The sequence below is a fragment of the Ochotona princeps genome, chromosome X (genome assembly GCF_030435755.1).
Source record: "Ochotona princeps isolate mOchPri1 chromosome X, mOchPri1.hap1, whole genome shotgun sequence".
NCBI classification, from domain to species: Eukaryota; Metazoa; Chordata; class Mammalia; order Lagomorpha; family Ochotonidae; genus Ochotona; species Ochotona princeps.
Window position 1 is genome coordinate 45,963,852 of NC_080865.1, and position 22,143 is coordinate 45,985,994.

The 22,143-nt window shown below is 40.4% G+C and overlaps 1 protein-coding gene across 1 annotated transcript in view; it reads right to left on the reverse strand.

Annotated features, from left to right (window-relative positions):
• Positions 1 to 1,517: 1,517 nt before the first annotated feature.
• Positions 1,518 to 22,143, reverse strand: part of MAGT1 (magnesium transporter 1) — a 38,987-nt gene continuing 18,361 nt past the window's right edge. Inside the window, exons 4-10 of the mRNA XM_004592774.4 lie at positions 17,156 to 17,296; positions 16,525 to 16,665; positions 15,903 to 15,992; positions 15,248 to 15,311; positions 9,273 to 9,347; positions 6,090 to 6,180; positions 1,518 to 3,482 (exon numbers count right to left, since the gene is read on the reverse strand). Of these exons, the coding sequence (XP_004592831.2) occupies positions 3,467 to 3,482; positions 6,090 to 6,180; positions 9,273 to 9,347; positions 15,248 to 15,311; positions 15,903 to 15,992; positions 16,525 to 16,665; positions 17,156 to 17,296 (618 nt within the window). The 3' untranslated portion in view covers positions 1,518 to 3,466. The remainder of the gene's footprint in view (positions 3,483 to 6,089; positions 6,181 to 9,272; positions 9,348 to 15,247; positions 15,312 to 15,902; positions 15,993 to 16,524; positions 16,666 to 17,155; positions 17,297 to 22,143) is intronic.

Below are 22,143 nucleotides of genomic sequence, written 5' to 3' on the forward strand. Positions count from 1 at the left end.
CCCCACACTGCTTTAGGATGCACATGTGGGTGATGCAGCCTGGGCTTGCCCAGCCTATTCTTGGTCCCTGTACCCGTAAGTGTTTGTGGGTTCTATGGTCATACCTAGCTCAACCCATTACCACCCCAACTCTTAAGCTAACCAGTAGGACTTGTATTTCTGCAGGGTTTGGCCCACATATTCCCCACAGAAACTACCCCCAGGTTGGTTCTCTTGCATACTGGTTAGTGTCATGGCCCTGCCTAATGTGACCTGTCCTCTGTTTTGACATTCAGTCAGGTACTGGGATCTAGCCCTGCTAGATCCAGGACCCCAGCCCTTGCTTCTCATGCCTGGCATGTGGTAGTTAGAAATGTTCCATGCTAACCAGCCCAACTCAGAACTCCCATGGGGGATGTTGAATCAGTCTGACCCATACAGATCTTCCGGTCTCTCCCCTCCAAAGCACCAGGACTCAGTCCCCTGGCTTACCTCCAGGTACAGTGGCCTTATCCATGGATGTTCCTAGGCACACCCCCAATTCTGGAGAGCCCACAAGCTCAGGAATTGCTCACTGCCTAGCAGCGGTGGATAGGGAGCTAGGATCCCCCATAGGAAGCCTGGCCTGGCATGGATTCCCTCAGCCACAGCCACGTGGTTGGGAGATCCAGACACCTGCGCCTCTGCCCAGACTTACCTGGACTCTGCCCAACATGGCAGGAGTGGCCTATCCAGACCTCCTTTATACTGCATATCAACAAAGACCAGTCTAACAGGTCCCCATCCCAGTCTACATTTCCTTGCCCCCAGGGAGCAAGAGGTACTAAGGTTGAAAGCCCCTCCAAAAAACTGGTTCTGGACCCCCACTCACTTTCCATCTTCTTGGAATACCCCTCCAGCCCCTTAGTATAAAGTGCACAGCTTCCTGAAGGACTGGGCCTTTGCCACGAGGTCACTCCTTCTGTGCCCAGGCAGGTGGCCACCTCTTTGAATTCATGTAGAATAAATCCCATCTGGCTGTTAGTTTGCTCCATGTTTCTGTTTCTGAGCCTCTTTGGCAACATGTGATGCCCTGCTTTCCTGCACTACTTCTCTAAAAGCATCTTTTACCAGAGCACCTATGTTCCAGCCCCAGCTCCTTTTTAGTTTCCTGGTACTGTATGCCCTCAGGATGCAGCTGTTGGTTCTGGAAATCAGGTCCCTGCTACTCAGATTGAGTTTCTAATGCTCAGCTTCAGCCCACCTCGGCCTTGGCTGTTGTGTGGGCATTTAGGGATTGAACCTGCAAATATCTCTGTCTTGGTTTCTCTTTCAAATGAGTAAAATAAAACAAAATAAAAACAAAATAATAAGGAGCCTATAGATTCCTGGAAGAGCATATCTGTCACTATAGAAACACTTAAGCAAATTGTCCTATCAGACTCATAATAACTAGCAGAATAAATTAATTATATCTCCAAAACGAAATATTGTGATTTTACAATTCTTTTCGTGTTTTAAATTCCTGCTCTTCACAGAATAATGAAAAACTCAGAGTATAGATTGTAAAAGTTTATTGGTATGGTCAAAAAGCAAACAAGCAGACATCTGGTTATCTTTGCCACCACTACATTCTGAATAGCATCTTAAAAACGTATGACAAATAATATTTAAACCATCACTAGAAAAGTAAATTGAGTCTACTTAAGGCACTTCAGATGAAAGCTAATTTAAAAATTTCCCCAAAAGTAGCAATATTTGAAGTGTAATAAATCTGTCCTGCACAAAGTTTAGCCAGAGTGCTCCCTTTCTTATTGTAGAATGTGCTCAGACAGTGAGACAAACATGAAAGGCTGTGATTCTTTTAATGCTCTTGTCCAATTATGTGGAGCAACAGAGATTATGTGGCAGTAGTATTCCCCTGACGCATCCATACAAATCAGGGCATCTCCATTCAAAGCTTCTAAGAGTCACAGCACACATTTGGCCTGTGACAAATACAAGAACAGCAGATGAGGGATGCAGCATCACACAGTCTACAGGTGATTGATTAATGAACAAAAAGTGGCTCAGTTAAACAGTAGAAAAGTCATCTACATCTAGCCCCACCCCAATCTACTAACAAAGATATAAAACAAAAACCCACACCGCACACTGTTCTCCATGACAGCTGTATCTACCTCCTTCTGAAACTTCTTATCACGTGAGAGGGATGTTAGATGGAAAACAGTGGGGGACAGCCGCAGTCTTTTTTTTTTAATAACACTACAAAGATTTCCCTACTTTTTTTTTTATTAACAATTGCAATTCTCCTATTTCCATAACAGTAGCATTTTGGGTTACTTTTCATAACTACAGGGAGATTATAGTTAGGTGTAATCATAACCATGAAGACATTGATCACAGAAAGCCGGTTAGTACATACAGTTATTTCCACATAAGGGTGATTTTCCAATCAAACTTCTTCAAATGTTTACTTTGTTTCTCTGATTGGAGAAGGATAATAGAGGCTGAAATAATAGCACAAAAACAGAAGACTCTTCAAGAAACAATTCCTACACAGAGACAACAACATAGTATTTAATGTTTTTCTTTTCCTATTCTACGGGAGTCCTTTTCCTAAACACAACCAGGGTTTTATATATATATATATATAATCAAGTAAGTGACACTTTCTGTAATTGTCAGAAACAGACCATTCTGAGTTACTGCTTTTAGCACTAAGCTGTATATGTATTTATTAGGTGTGGACTACCTTAAATAAAAACCATCTAAGAACATGAAGTGAACCTGAACTCTTCCCAAATACAAGGCAGGTAACGCCACACTTACGCAAAGTCTGTGTATTTTGAGATACTCTGTAATGTCTGTAGTTACCAGGAAGCACGGAGACAGAACTGTTTTAGTAGGAAAGATGCAGGAGGAGGGCTGAACAGTCTTTCTGATCCAGACACACGCTCTGAAGAGTGATGTTCTGTTGCCGGGAACGCACATAGCACATGTGACTTATCTGCCTCAAAGGCGAGATGCACCAAGTGCGCACATCTCTGCCAAGATGGAAGAGCCAAGAATGAATTCCTGATGCAGGTACCTGTAGCAGGTGTACACCAGAACACCTGCTCAGGGGTTTCTTTTCCCATCGTTGAATAAGACAATACAGAATCAGATGACCAAAACTCAGCAAACGCAGTTTTGAGCTTTGTTCTAATTAATACCAAGTAGTAGTTTGAGAAGAAAATTTTAATAATATACTTTATTCTACTAAATTAAATGTTCCATAAAGTACAACAGGAAGACAAGGTAAAAAGGACAATAATTTCCAAATACTTCATTATTTTGACAGGAAATTTCTTGTTAAGGCACTACACTTCTTTGGTTAAATGATTAACTATTTAAATCACTTGAAAATAAAAAGAGGTAATACAAAATACAAAGTTGTATTCTTTTCAACACACGTTTCTCCTTTTTGTTTCCATTACTGCAGTGTCTACGTATCTCTGGGATCCTTTTAACTCATCAGAAAGCTGCAATAAAAATACATTATTAGTTTCAGAAAACCAAGTAAACTTGACTTACAATAAATATGAACCATCTCAATTTTAACAGATCAAAGAACATTTTGGCACATAAATGCCTATCTTAGAGTATCAGAAATAGAGAAACAGACATACTTAAAGTTAAAATAGCTTCCAAACACAGAAAGCAATTAACTGAATTAACCTAATTCATGATCAGACAATTCAAACAGAAGTCCTAGTTACATACTTTTGTATCCTGAAAAGTATATTCTCCACAGAAGAAATTAATTTTTTAAAGATTTATTTTTATTGCACAGCCAGATATACAGAGAGGAGGAGAGACAGAGATGATCTTCCGTTGATGATTCACTCCCCAAGTGGCCGCAACGGGCCAGAGTTGAGCCGATCCAGAGCCAGGAGCCACGAGCCTCTTCCGGGTCTCCCACACGGGTGCAGGGTCCCAAGGCTTTGGGCTGTCCTCCACTGCTTTGCCAGGCCACAAGCAGGGAGCTGGAAGGGAAACAGGGCTGCTGGAATTAGAACCGGCGACTATATGGGACCCCGGCAAGTGCACGGTGAGGACTTTCCCAGGTCCAGAAGAAATTATTTTAATACACATAATCATACAGAAGAATGCAAGTTTAAAGTTGGAATATTTCAAGTTAATAATCAAGGTTCTCTTGGGTCCGGTGTGGTGGCCTAGCAGCTAAAGTCCTTGCCTTGAATGCGCCGGGATCCCATATGGGCACTGGTTCTAATCCCAGAAGCTCCATTTCCCATCCAGCTCCCTGCTTGTGGCCTGGGAAAGCTGTTGAGGACGGCCCAAAGCCTTGGGACCCTGCACCCGCGTGGGAGACCTGGAAGAGCTCTGGCCATTACGCTCACTTGGGGAGTGAATCATCGGCCAGAAGATCTTCCTCTCTGTCTCTCCCTCTCTCTCGGTATATCTGACTTTGCAATAAAAGTAAAATAAATCTTTAAAAAAAAGAATCAGGGTTCTAGGACTTCTGACTTAAAGGAGGCTTCTAGCTTATAATTACATAAAAATTTACAGGAAAAAGATGTAACAGAAGACTAATTTATCTTGTTTATTTATCAAAAGGCCTTAAAATGTTGCAATGAGTATAATGAATCACTCAGAAAGTTAAAAAAATTTTTTTGTCAAAATAATATGGAGAGGGCCTGGTATGGTAGCCTAGCAGCTAAAGTCATCGCCTCTGCTCAGCTCCGGCCACTGTGTCCACTTGGGGAGTGAACCAGCAGATGGAAGGTCTTTCTCTGTATCTCTCTGTGTATCTGATTTTCCAATAAAAAACATAAATCTTTTAAAAAGAAAGGCAGAGTGACAGGGAGAAGAAAGGGCAGAGTAAAATCTTCCATCTACTAGGTTACTCTACAAATGAATGCCATAATAAGGGAAGGGTCATGCTGAAGCCAGGACCCTGGAGCCCCACATTGGTCCCCCACATGGGTGGCAGAGGTCTAACTACTTCTGCCATCATTTGCTGCTCCCGAGGCACATGCTCAGGGAGCGGCATTGGATGTGGACCATCTGGGTTTCCAACCAATAGTGCAATATTAGATTCCATCATCTTGGCTGGTATCTTAACCCATAAGCCACAATGCCAGCTCTTGCTGGTTTGTAATCAAATGTTTTGCTTATGCTATCTAAGCTGCCTTAAAAAATACAAGGGATGGTTAATTGACTGTGATGATATTCTACCAGCTCTAACTTTGGACCAGAAATGGTCTCCCCAAGAAACTGTTCAACCCATCTGGACAATAAATAGCTGGACGCTATGCTTGGTATATGTTTGCAAGGAAAGAATCTTGATTGAATTTGAACTGTAATACTGCATCAAGGTGGAGGAATCCACCAGGGGAGAGGGGAAGGGGAGGGGGAGGGGGAGGGAGAGGGGTGGGGGGATTCCCAGAGCCTATGAAACTGTCACATAATGCAAAATAATTAATAAAAAATATATAATAAAAAAAATACAAGGGAGAAATGTTCAGATACCCTGAAAATGGTTTCTTCCTCAACAGGAAGAATAGTATACATAATAGACAAAAGATGTTTCCATCATGTGCAATCATAGACTTCTAAATTAAACAGGTGAGGTCAGATCACTCTAAAAATGTGGTCATTGCAGCACAGCCAGTTAAACTGCTACTTGGGACATCTGATTCTTATGGAATGTTGGGGATCGAGTCCTATCTCCACTGTGATGGCTCAGGTCTCTGGGTTCCTGCCACCCACATGTGACATCCAGAGAGAATTTTGGTTCCTGATTTCAACCTGGCCATTGCTAGCAATTGAGAAATTAACCCTGGGATGAAAAATTGATCTCTCTCTCTCTCTTTCTTCTCCACTTTCTGTTTCTCTGCCTTTTAAATAAATCAATCTTTTTCAGAGAGAGTAAATCTGAAGGATGATTTTGAATATCATAAACTGGTCCTGGTCATTATGCCATAATTATTTAAAATTAACTTGTAAATGTACCATGTCTAAATTAAATTCCATCTTTTTGCCTTAAAAGCTAGAATAACTTGCAAGCAAAGAAAAAAATTATAGGTCAGCATCAACTCTATGTAAATAAAAAACTAGAATCATACCTGTATGGATACCCATGATATTTAGATCTGAAAATAGAGAGCATCCAACTGAAGAATAACACAACCAATGCAATACCAGCTATACACATTACTGTCAAAAAAGAGAGAGAAAAATGAGCATGCTGAATGTAACCAATTCTCTGAACATAAATCTTAGCCTGCACTTCCAAAGAGTAAAAACAAGGTGTTATCTTAATTTTCAGCCTAGTTCTTAATCTTTCAGAAACCTTCTACTTTAATATGGCCCACCATAATACATAGCGACTCCATTTATAAACTTACACAACTTACTCATATGAAACTGAATCCCATTAACAAAAAATCACACTCAAAAAGTTAGTATCACTAGTGTTAAGAAAATGACCCATTCATTTGTTAAACTTGTTGGCCTTATTGCATTGATAAATACTGACAAACCTATCTATAATATCACTGTAATAATCTTACTTGAATGTATGTGCAGATTACTACACAACCCTGTGTGAAGAAATCACTCAACCCAGATACCTAACTTGAATAATGAGCAAAAAACTCCTACTCTTAAATTCGCAATTCTCTCCACTAATCCCAGATGCCTACAATGCCCAAAGACGAATTCCCATGATTTGAGAGATTCCTGGACTGAGACCAGCTAAGCAACAGAGACAGTGATATTGGGACACATGTGTGCGTGATAGTAATGGAAGCAGTAGGGCAATATACCAATCCTGAAAACAATTTTTAGTTTTGTTATATTTACAGAATAATTTACTTTTTAAGTTTTACACAACAGGAGTTAAAATGAGTTAACTCCAGTTCTGAATAGCAAAGTTAGTCATTTTTCCCTAAGAAAACGTACATATACAGTATATGTAAAGCATCACCGTGTTTATATTCCTCTTTACGTAACTAAAAGTGTTTAGTGCAGTTCCCAGCATATGTTTAAAAACTGCTTAATAATAGTACTTGTGATTATTTCATCGGGTTAGAACCTCAGAAGCAGATAAAAATGTTACTATTTCATTTAAAATTCATGGCAGCAATATGCACTTAGGTGGCTTTTTCTCAGTGAACACTAAAACAGACAATTTTTAAAAACAATAGGCAATTTTTTTAAAAGTCAAGCAGTGAAACAACATACATTGACTGAATAAAAATGGATATGATGGCTTTCTTGCTTTTTCTAATATGTAAATATTTGTTTTAATTCAGCAAAATAACTGTGCTGGAATTTGAAATCTATTTCTTAATTTTTTTTTCTAGAAGCTAAAATTACCAACTATACAAATCACTGTCTTCACTTAGACACATTAATTTTGATGACACTGAACTCTTCAACCATAAAAGAAAAAGCCGTTACTTAATTCTATTTCACATAAGTAAAACCAAATTACATTGATAGCACCTCTCTGAAAAAGAACATGTGAATATGTTTATAAAAAATGCACACAAACCATGAGAAAGAGGATTATGACTCCAGTAGACAGTGAAAGAGAAAACATATAATTTAAAGAATGGGGAACACAAAGGACTAACAAACATTTGAGAAAATATTTAGCCTCATTAGAAAGTAACATTTTTCCTATACATGACTAGTAAATATATATACACAAGAGGGTACTTCAAAAAGTTTGTGGAAAATGGAATTAAACGATAGGTTATTTTGGTGTAAAATATTCTGAAGCTCACTTATAAATATGTATATATTTAATGGAAGTATCTAATGCCAATATGATTAAAGTAAAACAAGCACTCTTAGTTACTACTAGGTGGAATAAATTATCACAAGTTTTATAGAAAGAACTTGGCATCATCACTTGAAAGCATTCAAACACAGGATCACAGTTATTCTACTTCCAGGAATTTGTATTCAAGAAATAAAAAATGATGAAGCTGAAGGTATCACAGAATTTACTTATGCAGTATTTACCATAATCAAAATTAGGAAAAAACAACACCGAAATCAGAAGCGGCCTGCCATTCAGGTATCCAGTGTGAGTGCCAATTCAAGATCTGGACGTTACATTTCTGATCCAGCACCCTGATAATGTGACTGGGAAAGCAGCAGCTGGCCCACAAACTCAGGTCCCTGTACTCCTGTGGGAGATCTGGAGCAAGCTCAGGTATTTGGCTTTAGCCTGGCTCACACAGCCACTGTGGCCATTAATCAGTAGACGGGACATTTCTCTCTGCTCTCCCTCTACATAACACTCACTGTCTTTGAAATAGATTTTCAAAATCCTTTGTTTGGTCTAGTCTGAAATGAGGAGCCAGGAGCTTCTTCAAGTTTTCCCACATGAGTGCAGAAGCCCAAGCACTTGGGCCTTCCACTGCTGCTTTCACAGAGGTCACCAGCAGAGATGTGCATCGAAGTAGAGCAGGTGGGACTTGAACTGGCACCAATATGGGATGTCCAGGCTGCAGGTAGAGGTCTAACTCAATATACCATGGTGCCAGCCGGGAGTCCCCACCCTCAAAATCTTTTTAAAAATCAGTGTAGAGTGTGAAGCCGAAAATTACTCTAGTATTTATCATTCAATAAAGGTTAAAAAACGGAAGGGTAAAATTTCAAAATTTCACATAGTTTCAAATGTTTTTCCAAATGGGAAGAAATGTGGAATAGTGGGTAAATCTCCCCCACTCCCAAATGTTTCACACTCGTGTTTTTGTCACATTTTCTATCTTGAGCATATAGTGTGTATGTATATATTTTTGAAGGCACACATAATAAGTCATGAATTTTTATACTAAACCATTTTAATATTGGAAAAAGACTTAAAAGATCTTCTTTCAGCCAATTTTTAAAAATTTCAATTGAAATGTGATAATTGCATATAATGAATAGTGGACATTTAAACAGATGAATTCAATGTGCTATAATCAGAACAGGATAATTGGTATATCCTAAATTCAAACATTCACCATTTCCTTCTGTTGGGAATACTCAAAGGCTATTCTGAAATGTACAGTCAATTGTTGCCAAGCATAATGAACCTATTGTGTAATAGAACAGTATGTTATTTTTGTTAACCTTACTTCTACACTCATTAACAATCTTCTCTAATGAGCACGATACTTTCATAATTGTAAAGGAGCAAAATAGCATCCTTAGCCTATAACTAAGGGAGAAAGTGATAAACAGTTTCATTTTCTTTTTCTGTGTTAAAGAAGAATTGCTGAATTATGCTATACAAGATGACTTACTCTTTCGCTTTCCAATATCCATGTCAGAGGTAGCAGCTTCACATAAAAGCACCATCCCTAAGGTAACGCCACCATCTTGGAAAAGTTAAGGAGAAACTCACATAGACATGAAACACTTTTTTCTTCCTAATTTCTCAAGAAGGAAAAAGCCAAATAGATATAAAAAGCTTCAACTTTTAATTATAAAAAACCAAATGCTTTTCTATCAAGCGTGAAAATTATTTTCTTTGGTGGCACTAAAAACTGAAGGGTGGATTACCTGTATGAAGATTGATTAAAAACAACAACAACAACAACAAAACCTTTTTTTTTTTTTTTTTTTGGAAAGGGAGATGTACAGAGAGAAGAGACAGAAACATACTCCATCCACTGATCCACTCCCAAGTGGCTACAACACCTGGAGCGAAGCTGATCTGAAGCCAGGAGTAGGAGCTTTTTCTGAGAGTCCCAAGCACCTGGGCCATCCTCCACTGCCTTCCCAGCCCATAAGTAGGGAGCTAGATCAGGTGAGCAGTTAAGACATGAACCAGTGCTCATATGGGATCCTGGTGCTCACAAGTTGAGGATTTAGCCATTGACGCATTATACCAGGACCTCTACTCACTCTTGCTAGCCTACTTCTTGTACCTAATCTGTTTTTTTTTTTTTTAAGATTTATTTTATTTTTATTGGAAAGCCAGATATTCAGAGAGGAGGCGAGACAGAGAGGAAGATCTTCCGTCCGATGATTCATACCCTAAGCAGCCACAACAGCCAGAGCTGAGCTGAGCTGAGGTGATCCAAAGCCAGGAGCCATTCCCACATGGGTGCAGGGTTCCAAGCCCGTCCTCCACTGCTTTCCCAGGCCCTGCTTCCCCAGCAGGGAGCTAGATGGGAAGCAGGGCTGCTGGGACACAAACTGGTGTCTGTATGGTATCCCTGCAAGTGCAAAGCAAGGACTTTAGCCACTAGGCCACCACACCGGGCCCATCATCTCTTTTCTATCCAATGATATTGGAGTAACATTTCATCATGAGTTGCTTATTCGTTGTTTGTATTCCCCAATATAGGGTAAGCTTCTCCATGGAAGGGTCTTTATTTCCTTCTACATTGTTAACTTCAAGAACTGATGGGCCCTGCCACAGAGCAGGCTGTTAGTAGGAATTTAAAGTAAGTGAAATGAATGAATACATGTATGTGCACCAGAGCTGTAGCTGACAGCTGAGAACAGTGCACACAGAAGTTTGGTGGCTATATAACAAAATGGAAAACTCAAAGAAAAAGTATGTAGCCCATGATACAGTCTCACTCATTGTCAAGTGTACCCAGTAAGCAACATCTACAGATATTATCAGTCTGGATATAAAGGACCTCAGAGGGTGGGGGGGGGAGGTTGGGAGAAGAGACTTGGCTGAACTAAAAACATGATGAATGGGCATCATTGGGCTATTGGAGAGAGTACAAGATGGTCTGAGGAATGAACAGTCAAGATTACTTATAAATTCAGCCTTCACCCAAACATCTATTTCTTCCCTTTCTGCTTAATTACACTCACATTTGGTAGTATACAAGGTGCGTGTGTGTGTGCGTGTACAATGAATTTGGGATTTTTTTTTTGAACTAATGACAGTATATACTAAATGCAGTTGAATCTGTTTTCCATACATTCTGTGTTGCTTTTTTGATTGTATTCACTCACGCTTTGAGTTATCTGCATGGGAAGTTTCATTTCTTCTTTGTGCAGCTCCTATTCTTAAGCCGAATAAAAGTGAGGTCAGGGCAACCTGGGAGTTAACTTTTTCAAACTACTATAGAGAAAGACTGGGCCCGGCGTGGTGGCCTAGCAGCAAAACTCCTCACCTTGAACGCACCAGGATCCCATATGGGTGCCAGTTGTAATCCCAGCAGCCCCGCTTCCCATCCAGCTCCCTGCTTGTGGCCTGGGAATGCAGTGGAGGACGGCTCAAAGCCTTGGGACCCTGCACCTGTGTGGGAGACCTGGAAGAAGCTTTTGGCTCCTGGCTTCGGATCAGTGCAGCACCGGCCTCTGTGGTCACTTGGAGAGTGAATCATCGGATAGAATACCTTCATCTCTGTCTCTTCTCCTCTCTCTATATATCTGACTTTGCAATAAAAATAAATAAATCTTTTTAAAAAAAGAAAAATTAGATAGTTTAGCAGTAATTTGTACTTCAAAGGTTCTTTGTTGAAATTCTGAAAAAATTGTCAGAAATTATTTATCAAATAATTTTATCCTCTCTAAATTATACATATTTCCAGCAGGATTTTTTGGAGGGATAGTTGAAATATTCAAATGGCCACTTCCCATCCTGGGAAAACAGCTCCCTGTTCGTAGCCAGGGAAAGCAGTCAAAGACGCCCTTTAGCCTTAGGACCCTGCATTCATGCGGGAGAGCTCCTGATTGGCTCAGCTCTTGCTGTTGGCTACTTGGGGAGTGAACCAGTGTATGGAAATCTATCTCTCCTTCTCTCTGTAGATCTGATCTGCCTTTCCAATAAAAATAAATAATTCCTCAAAAAAAAAAAAAATCCTTGGGCTGGTGCCATAGCCTAGTAGCTAAAGTTTTTGCCTTGCATCCATGAGGTTCTAATTCCAGCAGCCCCTCTTCCCATCTAGGTCCATGTTTGTGGCCTGGGAAAGCAGTGGAGGATGGCCCAAAGCCTTGGAACCCTGCACCCACGTGGGAGACCCAGAAGAAGCTCCTGGCTTCTGGCTTTGGATTGGCTCAGCTCCAGCCTTTGTGGATGTTTGGGGAGGGAACCACTTGACAGAAAATCTTGGGCCCGGTGGCGTGGCCTAGCGGCTAGAAGTCCTCGCCCTGAATGCGCCGGGATCCCATATCAGCACTGGTTCTAATCCCGGCTGCACCACTTCCCATCCAGCTCCTTGCTTGTGGCCTGGGAAAGCAGTCGAGGACGGTCCAATGCATTGGGACCCTGCACCCGTGTGGGAGACCTGGAGGAGGTTCCAGGTTCCTGGCTTCGGATCGGTGCAGCACCGGCTCACTTGGGGAGTGAATCATCGGATGGAAGATCTTCCTCTCTGTCTTTCCTCCTCTATGTATATCCACCTTTCCAATAAAAATAAATAAATCTTTCAAAAAAAAAGATCTTTCCCTCTCTCTTCCTCTTTATAAGCCTGACTTTCCAAGAAAATTTTTAAAAAATCTTATTTATTTAATAATAAATAAGAAAACCTGGGAAAAGATATACCATAATTACTAAAGATATTATTGCCAGTTGTTTGAAATGTTCTTCATATTTATTTGTATTTTTCTATATATTCTTTAACTTCTACTGTTCTTTTTTTTTTAAGATTTATTTTATTTTTATTACAAAGTCAGATATACTGAGAGTAGGAGAGACAGAGAGGAAGTGGAGCTGCCGGGATTAGAACCAGCGGCCATATGGGACCAAGGCGAGGACCTTAGCCACTAGGCCACACTCCCGGGCCCAACTTCTACTGTTCTTATTAAAAGGCAAAAGCTATTGAAGCTTCTTTTTTTAAAAGATTTTTTTTAAATTTTTTTTTAAAGATTTATTTATTTTATTACAGTCAGATATACAGAGAGGAGGAGAGATAGAGAGGAAGATCTTTCGTCTGATGATTCACTCCCCAAGTGAGCCGCAATGAGCCGGTGCTGTGCTGATCCGATGCCGGGAACCTGGAACCTCTTCCAGGTCTCCAACGCGGGTGCAGTGTCCCAATGCATTGGGCCGTCCTCGACTGCTTTCCCAGGCCACAAGCAGGGAGCTGGATGGGAAGTGGAGCTGCCGGGATTAGAACCGGCACCGATATGGGATCCCGGGGCGTTGAAGGCGTGACTTTAGCCGCTAGGCCACGCCACCGGACCCAGATTTTTTTTTATTGTAAAGTCAGATACACAGAGAAGAGGAGAGACAGAGAGGAAGATCGTTCGTCCAATGGTTCACTCCTTTTGGATTGCTGAGCCAATCCAAAGCCAGGAGCCAGGAACTCTTCCAGGTCTCACATGCAGGTGCAGGGTCCCAAGGCTTTGGGCCATATTCTGCTCTTTCCCAGGCCGCAAGCAGGCAGCCGGATGGGAAGTGGAACATCCGGGACACAAACTGGTGCCCATATGAGGTCCTGTCACTTGCAAGGCAGAAGACAAGCCAATTAAACCATCTTGTTGGGCTCAGATACGGTATCTCTGATTCAAAAATTAAAAATCCTAAAGTCCGTTGCAGACTAGAGATGTTCAACTTGCAGTAAGAAATTCAGACTCTCAACTAACATCTGTCTTAACTAAGCTTGCAGCTTAAAAAAGGCATTTTCGGATGTCAGAAAACCAAAGGAGCTCAGGCAGAGAAAGTAAAAAGCTGCCACTCAAGAAAGGGGAACAACATACTTATGTACATACCAAGTTCACAGGCAATATTTCTTTGTCTGATCCAGTAAGATTACAGGCTTGGCACATCACTTCCTCATGAAGCACCCGAGTCTCACTTCCCCATCATGCATAAAATGTCATGATAGTTGGGCCCGGCGTGGTAGCGTAGCAGTTAAGGTCCTCGCCTTGAATGTGCCAGGATCCCACATGGGCGCCCATTCTAATCCCGGCTGCTCTACTTCCCATCCAGCTCCCTGCTTGTGGCCTGGGAAAGCAGTTGAGGACGGTCCAAAGCCTTGGGACCCTGCACCTGTGTGGGAAACCCAGAAAGAAGTTCCTGGCTCCTGGCTTTAGATGAGCGCAGCACTGGCTATTGCACTCACTTGGGGAGTGAATCATCGGATGGAAGATCTTCCTCTCTGTCTCTCCTCCTCTCTGTATATCTGGCTTTCCAATAATAATAATTATAAATAATAATAATAAAAAATAAATTTAAAAAGATTTCTTTTATCTTTTATTGTAAAGTCAGATGTACAGGGAAGAGGAAAGATAGAGAGGAAGATCTTCCATCCGATGATTCACTCCCCAAGTGAGCGAAATGGCTGGTGCTGCGCTGATCCGAAGCCGAGAACCAGGAACCTCTTCCAGTCTCCCATGCGGGTGCAGGATCCCAAAGCACTGGGCCGTCCTCGGCTGCTTTCCCAGGCCACAAGCAGGGAGCTGGATGGGAAGTGGAGCTGCCGGGATTAGAACCAGCGCCCATATGTGATCCCGGCGCGTTCAAGGCGAGGACTTTAGCTGCCAGGCCACGTCACCGGGCCCGATAAAATAAATCTTTTTTTTTTTTTTTAAAGATTTATTTTTATTTTTATTACAAAGAAAAAGAACAAAGGTAGGAAATACTCTGCTTATGTATCAATCAAATGACTCCCTTCCCCAGGATATATTTCTCCCTTTGGGGATTTAGGGGTGGTATCATATAATAAGCCAGGAAATGGAAAGGGATGCTCTCTTTCTTCTCACAGACACAAGATGTAACTAGAAACATCTCCTTACCACCTTTCTTCTCCCTGCCTACTCTATCCCTAATACGGCCATTGTGTGTGATTTCCTCACCTTTTAAATAAAGTTTACAAAAAAAAAATCATGCTTTCCTATATATCTTTATGTCTGTGCTTCGAACTCTCTCATGCTGAGAACTTAGAGTAAAACCAGTGGGGAACTCCAATTCCCACAGGTCCACTTCACAGTAGGCTTGATACTGATCCCTTTATATTCAACTTTGCTTTGCTTTGAACCCATCAAAACAATACCTTTTCAGATTTCGCACAAACTCTATACTTTTCCCAAGTTCTCTAAAAAATTCTATTTTTTTCTTTGGTGACAAGTCCTGGAGTTACTGATATTTAGTCTTCTTTGCATCAATGAACCAATGGCTTTATCAGACTGTAGGTTTGTCTTGGTGGTCTCTGGCTGATTAGGCAAAGATGGATGACACAATAATGTGATTTCTAAAAGATATTGTGATCTGCATTAAAAGAACAACCCAATTAGATGCTACAGAGAGAAACTGGATCGAGAAAAGAGACAAAGCGTAGTAACAAAGACTCTTGTAAAAGGATACTGAAGAGAAGAACAATGTGTGTTTCAGCCACAAACTGGGCTTGGCTGCTTCCATGGATGTAATTCTGAGTGGGGAGAAGACAAAACAAAATGGAGTAAATACACTTCCGGGTCAGGATACCTAACCCGGGGCTAATTACCACCCTGTGAAGTGAATTCACCTGATATAAACAGGCATGTATGAAGGTTTGAGCCTGTGGCACTTATAAGTTAATAAGTCTGATTAATACAACAGCTATTTTGTCATTTGTCTTTTCATTACACTATGTTTTTAACAATCAACTATTTGACAGAACTTGTACTTAAAAATCTGAGCTTCGATAATGTACACCATGTCAGGGACCATGCTGTTTATGTTTATAACTGTATCTAATAATACCTAACATAGTGCCTAGAAATAACAGATACTCAAGTATTTGATGAATTATTCTATTTAGTTGAGGTTGGCTCATTCGTGGCCAGTATCATCCAAAGGACTCACCCATGGGAAATGGAACTTCCCACTTTGAAGAGCACTACACGCCTTACCAGTGGTTTTGGCTGACTAACACAGAGAAACTGAAAAATAAAATCTTCTTGCATGCTGACAATGGTCCCACTGAGTAATAACCATTAACTGTGATAGATGATAGAAATAAATCCCAGAATTTTCTTACCACATGTCCTGTGTGGGGGTTCTTATGGGCATATGGTGGTCCTCTTATGTGGTTCCACATTTGACCAGATGTCATAGCAAGCACAAAACACTGAGAAACAAGGAAACAAACAAGAAAAATACACTCAAGGAGCAACTGTTTTAATCTTGATCAGATTAGTAGATAGATGAAAAGGTGCATGTTTTCAAATAAATTTTATATTTAGATAAATTATTTGCTTATCAAGGTCTATACTTTACCAGAGGATCATAATTCAATAATCAAAAAGGAAAATATCTTAAAACTAAAATTAAGCCAACATAAATTTTCAAACTGAATATTGAACAGGTTTTTAAGGGGAGTGCTTTCAAAAGAAGTGCAGATTTTCAAAGACGGCAGTATATACCATTTAGGCTGAACAGAAGGCAGGTATGAACAATTCCTTGAATTTTGGCTTTCCATTCTGGCCTTTCATTATAGTAATAATGGAGGAAAGAAAGTGACTTTAAGGCAGAAAATTAAAAATATGTAACGCCATTTCCTCAGGTAAATAAATAAAATACTGCTTCTCATATAAATGAAAGCTTATCTAAAAACAGATTAGGATCTTATTAAATTAAGTTTTCTTCAAAAATACACTCACCAAAGCTGCAAAAGCCCATCCGGTTTTATTAAAGAGAAATTCCATATTGCTTCTTCGAAGATACACAAGTCCACCAATAACAGCCAAAAGCAATCCCAACATAAGGGGACCAGCGTAATTTGGAGGTCTAATTACTCTAATCTAGTGGAAAGGAGAAAAACAAAAGCATTCCAAAGCATAAATGACATTCATTCTCTAATTAACTGGGTCAAAATAATTTGAGATGAAAACAATCAAAATTAGTATGCTTATTTTCAGGGAAAAAAGATACCTTTTCATTTCATCCCAATCAAAATGATACATACTGAATGCGCACATGGAATGGAACAGGTGCAAACAATAACGTGCTTAATCATCAACAGCATCTTTCACTTTAAGAAAGGTTTGCCAAGTGCAAATAGATAACCCATGACCTTAAGAAGGTTGAAATTGGGATTTTCGTAATGAATTCAATGGGTAAGTGCTGTTTGACAATTTAACTCTTTCATCAGGGTGAAGAATCACCCTGTTAAACGCCCACTAAAGAAGCAACTACCAAATTACTACCACCTCAGGATTAGAGGACAGTATGCAGTACAGCTTCCCCCCAAACTGCTGTAAAGTAGGCGGCGGGGAGGGGGTGACCACTTACATTGACATCAGTTCTGTCTGCGATCCACCGGGCAATCTGCTCAGCTGAAAAGCCACGCACCTGCAACTCATATGTGTCACCGCGTTTGGGTTTCCCTTTTGCAGGAAAGTTGATGAAAGTTGGAGCAGAATTCATGTTTAGCTGAATAAAAATAGCCCACAAAAATATTAAGGCATCAAGTAAACAATCTCAACAGACAATAACATCTTAAGATTTAGGCATCTGGCAAAGGTGAGGAAGTTCACACTTGGGGAAGGTAAGGCCTTACGAAGTGGTAGAGCCAGAATTAAAACCCAAGGCCACTTATGACCTTAACTATCACACCTCACTTACCAAATCTACATTCCTAGCTAAGAAGCCTATATTTACTCCACTAGAAGATAAGATATTTTAATCTATTCAGAGGTTATGCAAAAAAATGCATTTATCAATACTGAAATTGTCTTCTATAGCTGTGGTAAGCCATGCATGTAAAACGCATTCTCAATTTAGAGGGATTCGGACCAAGATAATAACAAACGCAATGAAAAACAAGATAAAATAGTAGTCATATGCAGAATAAAGCTAATTCATTCTTTAAAATATTATTTTTTTATTTGAAAGGCAGATACACAGAGAGAAGGAGAGACAAAGATCTTCCATCCTCTAGTTCACTCCCCAAATGGTCATAATGGTTGGAGCTGAGCTAAACTGGATCCAGGAGCCAGGAGCTTCCTGCTGTGTCTCATCTGTTGCGTTCCCAGGTCATACTCAGGAGCTGATTGGAAGCGGAGCAGCTGGACCTTGAACTGGAGCCTATATGGGATGCTGGTGCTACAGGTGGAAGATTACTCTATCGCTGGCCCCATAGCACCATTTTAAAAAATGCACTATTCATTCATTTATTTTCATTGTATTTGAAAGGCAAAGAGACAGAGACAGACATCAAGTAAATAAACAAAGTCAATTTCTAAAACAACTCGAGCATGAACAGTAGAGAATGAGAATGCAATTTCTTAAAGTCTAGAAAAGGTTTACTTTCACCTAATATGGTTTAAATGCACTATAAATTTGGGTTATAGTATTTAATACATATATTAGTTTTGATTTACAGAGGTGGTTTATGAGACTGGAAAATGATGTATAATGATAAGCTGTAAAACAGGAACATTAAGCCATTTTATTCAACATTTGCTAAGCACTTGTCATGTGTTTAGCATTCAGCTACAGGATATGGGATCTGTCATTAAGTAACTCAAACAATTATATGTTTATAATAGAAATAAAAGAAAGCAGTGTGATAATACAAGAAAAGGAATGACTCACTTTTCATCTGGTGGATTTGAAAACAGCGTAAAGGGAGTATTTGAAATGAGGTTTGAGAGGTAAACAATTTTGAGAGCCATGAGAGCCAGGAAGAAAATACTTCAGTTGCAGAATAGAGTCTTCCACTGGAAAGGACAGTGTAACACACAATAGCATATCGCAATCTGAGAAGACCTGTGTGGTTGCACAATTCTGTACCAGTTTCAGAGGTTTTGGCTTATTCTGTAAACATAAGTGCTCATCATCTATCTTCTGGATGATCTTCAAGGATATCTGTACAGCTCTGGGCAGTAAGAAGTTTCCATTGAATGCAAAGAGCAAGCACACTTACTGCCTCTTACAAAAGATGTTGGTTCCTCTTGTAAAATGCAAAACCTTGGCCTTTTTTCTTATTTCCCTGTAGGAATGGAGGTGCATGAAGCTACGCAAGAAAATGCTTATATTCTGACTACTTGTTTCATTAGTTTTTTTTTAATCTCCGATTTGGCAGTGTCACTAACATGTCTGTCAGCATATTTAAAATTGTGGCAGGCTAACATATTAGCTCAGATAAAATCCTGCTTGTCTGGCAGGATTTTATATATACTACTACAATATTATATACATTATATATATTGTATTATATAGAGAGTAAAACCTTATATATAGAGAATTACATATTATATATACATATATATAATATTACATAGAGAGTAAAACCTTAGGTCCTTCATAGTTGTTTAATTTGGGGCCTGGCATAGCAACCTAGCAGCTCAAGTCCTCGCCTAGCATGAGCTGGGATCTCGTAATTCTGGCTGTTCCCCTTCCCTTCCTATGCAGCTCCCTGCTTGTGGCCTGGGAAAGCAGTGGAGGATGGCCCAAAGTCTTGGGACCCTGCACCTGCGTGGGAGACCAGAAAGAAGCTCCTGGCTCCTGGCTCCTGGCTCTGGATCAGCTCAGCTCCAGCCATTGCGGTCATTTGGGGAGTGAATCATTGGACAGAAGATCTCCCTCTCTGTCTCTCCTCCTCTCTGTATATCTGACTTTCCAATAAAAATAAATAAATCTTAAAAAGTTTAATCTTGCTTAAAATAGTTCCCCAAATTTAAATGTTTCCAAGTATTTTTATAAATACCCTGTAGAAACAAGGTATATTTACATGCTATTAATGTTATACTATATTACTATACCCTACAGACTACAGTTACTATTTCCTACAGAAAATATCCTAGGATATTATTATTACCATAGTTACTAACACCATATAGAAAAGATGTTATAGTAGGCAATATGAAAAGATTATTACATGTATAGTAAGTGGATCAGTTTCAAACAGTACTGCATTAAGTTAAACGAGAGACAATAAGGGTATGGAATACAAACGGGGATGGCTATGACAGATAAAGAAGATGAACTTGATTAAAAACAGTCATTAATGACAGAATATAAGAAGCTTTGGTTGGAAGTTAAAGAGAGCAGTTTAATCTGGGATATAATTACTTTCTGAATTTGGAAATAATTCATGTAATGTACAACAAGGAGTTACATCTAGATGTTTCTATGCCTTACATAATTACTATTGAGTAAAAGATTCTCAAATGTATGAATTAGACAAACATAAATAACGACAAAACAGCATCTATGTCCTTGAGTGTTTGTACGTATGAGAAAAGAACTAGTAGAAAGGTTAAAGTTAAAAATACAGGTGTCAGGAAACATGACAACCAGTACATCTAGGCCAGCAGAGGACATCAAGTGCCTTGTCAGAGGATGGAAAGCAGAACAGGCTGCACCACTCTCCTGGCCAAGTTTTACAGCAAACATCTGTGTCTGTGGATGCACTAAGGTGCACTTGGTCAACCAACTGACTTTTGAATGATTTGCTCAACACTGATGCAAACAAAGCTGACAATGTCGCAGAACTATCAAAATCACTCAAGTAACACCCTAAGAGCACTCTTCCCCACACTGGGTTCTCTAAGACATCATCAAATGACTGTGCTCCATCCCCAGGTGCTGATGGAGTTTGATAGCAAGGACCGGGCCCCTTGTCTAAATCCCTGTGGACACAGGAGAAAACAAAAACTGAATCATTTGTCCCACTCACATTCTCCTATACCTGGACCCTCCCCACCCTAATCGGAGGCCCATGTGTACAAGCATACTTTTCAATTATGTAATAATATTAAAAATAAAATTACAAATAAAAAAATACAGGTGTGAGGGATAGGTATTTGGCTTTATGGTTGGCTTCACTGGTTGAGATCCACAAGCTGTAATGGGATGCCTGGGCCTGAGTCCTGGGTCCACCCCTAATTCCACCTTCCAGCTAACGTACACCCTGTACTTGATCTTAGCCAAAAGGCCGAGAAGCGATAACGTACACCTGTAAAATAGCTTGTGATGGCTCGAGAAGCTGGGTAACTGCCGTCCCTATCGGAGATCTGCTTTGAGTCCCTGGATCAGTGCTTCAGCCTGACCCAGCCCAGGCCAACGTGGACAACTAAGAATGAGCCAATACATTTATTTCTACAGGAAGATGTTGGACACTCCTTTTCACCACCCTAGCATCACTTTGACACCTTCGTACATGTCCGTCAACTTCATGGAGATGAAGGTTCACCATTTTTTTCTCCCGTGGCAGACTGTACCTAAGGGGATGCATAATGGAAGTGTAGTGGAAATGAATATGTTCACAGGTGGAAGCAGAGCCAAGTATGTCCTCATGCATGCAGCACAGTGATATGGCTAATGAGGGAGACTTCCCTCATTGTTGGGAGACACCTCAATGGCAACATGATGGACTTGTGAAAATTCATGAAAGACATCCACTGTAACACTGGAGGAGAGAATAGAGGGGAGGGGAGGGAACTTGGAGAAGGGGAAGGGAGAACCCAATGCCTGTTAAACTGTCATAAAATAAAAAAAAAACTGGAATAAAAAGAATGAGCCAATATATGGGAGAACTCTCTAACAAGTATTTTTTAGGGCCCGGCGGCGTGGCCTAGCAGCTAAAGTCCTCGCCTTCAACGCCCCGGGATCCCATATGGGCGCCGGTTCTAATCCCGGCAGCTCCACTTCCCATCCAGCTCCCTGCTTGTGGCCTGGGAAAGCAGTCGAGGACGGCCCAATGCATTGGGACCCTGCACCCGCGTGGGAGACCCGGAAGAGGTTCCTGGTTCCCGGCTTCGGATCGGCGCGCACCGGCCCATTGCGGCTCACTTGGGGAGTGAAACATCGGACGGAAGATCTTCCTCTCTGTCTCTCCTCCTCTGTGTATATCTGGCTGTAATAAAATGCATAAATCTTTAAAAAAAAAAAACAAATATTTTTTAAAATTCTAAAACTGCAAATATAAAAAGCCATGATTTATGAAGCAGGTTAAGTATGGGATCCATGTCACATGGAGAATTCGGCCTTGAACAAGATTCATATTATCCACTAAAACAATATTTAAGGGGTTAAACACAGATGCCTGGCTCCACAAAGAATTTTAGTATTATCTAATAGTGATATAATAATAGTAGAATTCAGGCTGTGATTTTTATTAAAGATTTATTTTATTTTGGGCTCAGCATGGTAGCTGAGTAGCTAAATCCCCGCCTTGCATGCACCAGGATCCCATATGGGTGCCGATCTGTGTCCTGGTTGTTCCACTTCCCATCCAGCTCCCTGCTTGTGGCCTGGGAAAGCAGTGGAGGACG